Source organism: Echinops telfairi, unplaced genomic scaffold (genome assembly GCF_000313985.2).
Source record: "Echinops telfairi isolate 266 unplaced genomic scaffold, ASM31398v2 ScPeMD7_7469;HRSCAF=8507_0, whole genome shotgun sequence".
Classification (NCBI taxonomy): domain Eukaryota; kingdom Metazoa; phylum Chordata; class Mammalia; order Afrosoricida; family Tenrecidae; genus Echinops; species Echinops telfairi.
In genome coordinates this window covers 87,837,076-87,838,943 of record NW_022111372.1, presented here as the reverse complement: position 1 = coordinate 87,838,943, position 1,868 = coordinate 87,837,076, and the positions used below count along the sequence as shown (strand labels likewise).

General features: G+C 49.4%; 1 protein-coding gene across 1 annotated transcript; it reads right to left on the bottom strand.

Moving 5' to 3' along the window:
* Positions 1 to 240: 240 nt before the first annotated feature.
* On the bottom strand, positions 241 to 1,497 carry GPR151 (G protein-coupled receptor 151). Its single transcript, XM_004697066.1, has one exon. It carries the CDS (start codon positions 1,495 to 1,497, stop codon positions 241 to 243), a length of 1,257 nt encoding a protein of 418 aa, XP_004697123.1.
* Positions 1,498 to 1,868: the final 371 nt, after the last annotated feature.

Genomic DNA, 1,868 nt, shown 5'->3' with positions numbered 1-1,868 from the left:
GCTATCCTCACACATGACAGTATTGTAAATGAATTCTGTGGACATCCAGGTTATAATGTGAAAAAGTTAATATTCCTAACTGTTTTACTTGACAAGTTTTACATTTTGAAAAAGACCACAAGCCATTTTTTCCCCTAACAATGATACTTTTTGCTATAGTTAAGTGGTCAACACAGCAATACTAATAAGCATTTAATACATGTAAAATCAACCATAATTTGTTTTGCCCTTTCAAAAAGTCTATTTCTCACACCGCTCTGTCTCTTGATCTTCGTGTTCCCAGGGAATAGGGTCATTATCTTGTGCAGGAGGAGCCGTGTCCCTCTCGTGCCAAAACTGCTCTACATCAGGGAGAATGGGCATGTCTGCTTTCTCGCCTTTCTCTCTGCCGGAGGTGGGAACAGCAGGCTTCTCACTCTCTGCTCTGCAGGTTGGGGACTCCAGAGATGGAACATTATCAGGAAGGACCTCTGAGTTACCCCCTGGTAGTTCCTGCGAGCCTGAGGCAGTTGGGTGTTTGGTCATTGTCCATTTCCAAAAGCCTTTCAAGCCTGCCTTGAACTCCTCTGACATTACTAGAAAAATGAGCGGGTTTGCTGAAGAGATGGAAAACATTAGGACTTGAGACAAGGCTAAGAACCCCTGTGGTGGGGTCGGACCTCCAGCCTTCCGGTGCCACACCCACAGCCAAGCTATCCACTCAGGGAGCCACAGAACAGCTGAGGTCAGGGCAATGCTCAGCAACATCACTGTGAGTTGCTTTGAGCGGATCTGATTTCTAAGCTTTTGAGTTTTAGTTCCTCGATTTTGACATCTGCCGTAGGCTCTCCAGAAATAAAAGCAGGCAAAGAGTAACGGAAGGCAAAATACCAGGAGAGGGTAGAGCTTACCAAACATAGACATGAACTCTTCAGCCACAGCTGGTACATCCATGATGCACATATCCACGCCTGCATGATGCCTAGTGGTGCTGAACAGCCATTCGGGCAGGGGCAGCAAGCTGGCCACGGCCCAGATGGCTGCCACGATGGACCAGATGGTGCAGTTGTGGAAACTTACTTGCTTGGCTGGGCTGCTTGCGTACATGAAGCATACTTTGGCCACTGCGATGATGGTCAGGCTCTTGGCTGCCATGCACGTGTGGATGAACCAGTCTGAGGACTTGCAGACAAACCAGCCGAGATCCCATACGCCTTTGGAGTATGCTATAGCTCGGGCCGGTGCAGAAAACAGCAGAAGGGAGAAATCCGCCAGGCTGAGATTCAGAATCAGAGACTGAATCATGGATGACCTTCCTTTCCAAGCACTGTGAAGGAGAATGCCAATCACACACAGGTTCCCCACGACGCCCACCAGGCACACAGCCACCAAGAGAGCCGGCACTATGGTCCTCCAGTCCTTGGAGTCAGAGGGCAGGTAGCCTCCGGCAAAGTGCAGGTGAGCAAAGGACACATTCATGGTGTTGGAGTTGGAGTCTGCAGAGGGAGCTGCCTGCATCGCCTGTTCCTTCCAGCTCCTTTTTTACAGAAGTCAGCGCCTTATGTGGGCTGGTCTTTTGTCCAGGGAATATGCACACTCGTCAGCCAGTGTCAAATGACAGTGGTGGACCCTCCCATTTCTCCTGAGAGCGCCGTGTGGGAGAAGGTTAGATGTGACCCTGCTGCAGGCCCGATATCCGTGACTAGCTGGTGACAGCAGGAGTCCGAGCTGCCACTCATTAGCAGGACTCGACCAGATTGTCAGCCTGTGGAGTTAAGCAAATAATACACTCATGAATGATAAATGAGAGAACGTACATGGAAGTGGACTACGAGAGGGTCACTAGGGTCAGTAAATGGAATTCATTTCCATCCGTTTCTAAAATTCTG

Excerpts from the sequence above, each read along its gene's own strand:
- GPR151 (XM_004697066.1), bottom strand. The coding sequence starts at position 1,497 with ATGCAGGCAGCTCCCTCTGCAGACTCCAACTCCAACACCATGAATGTG.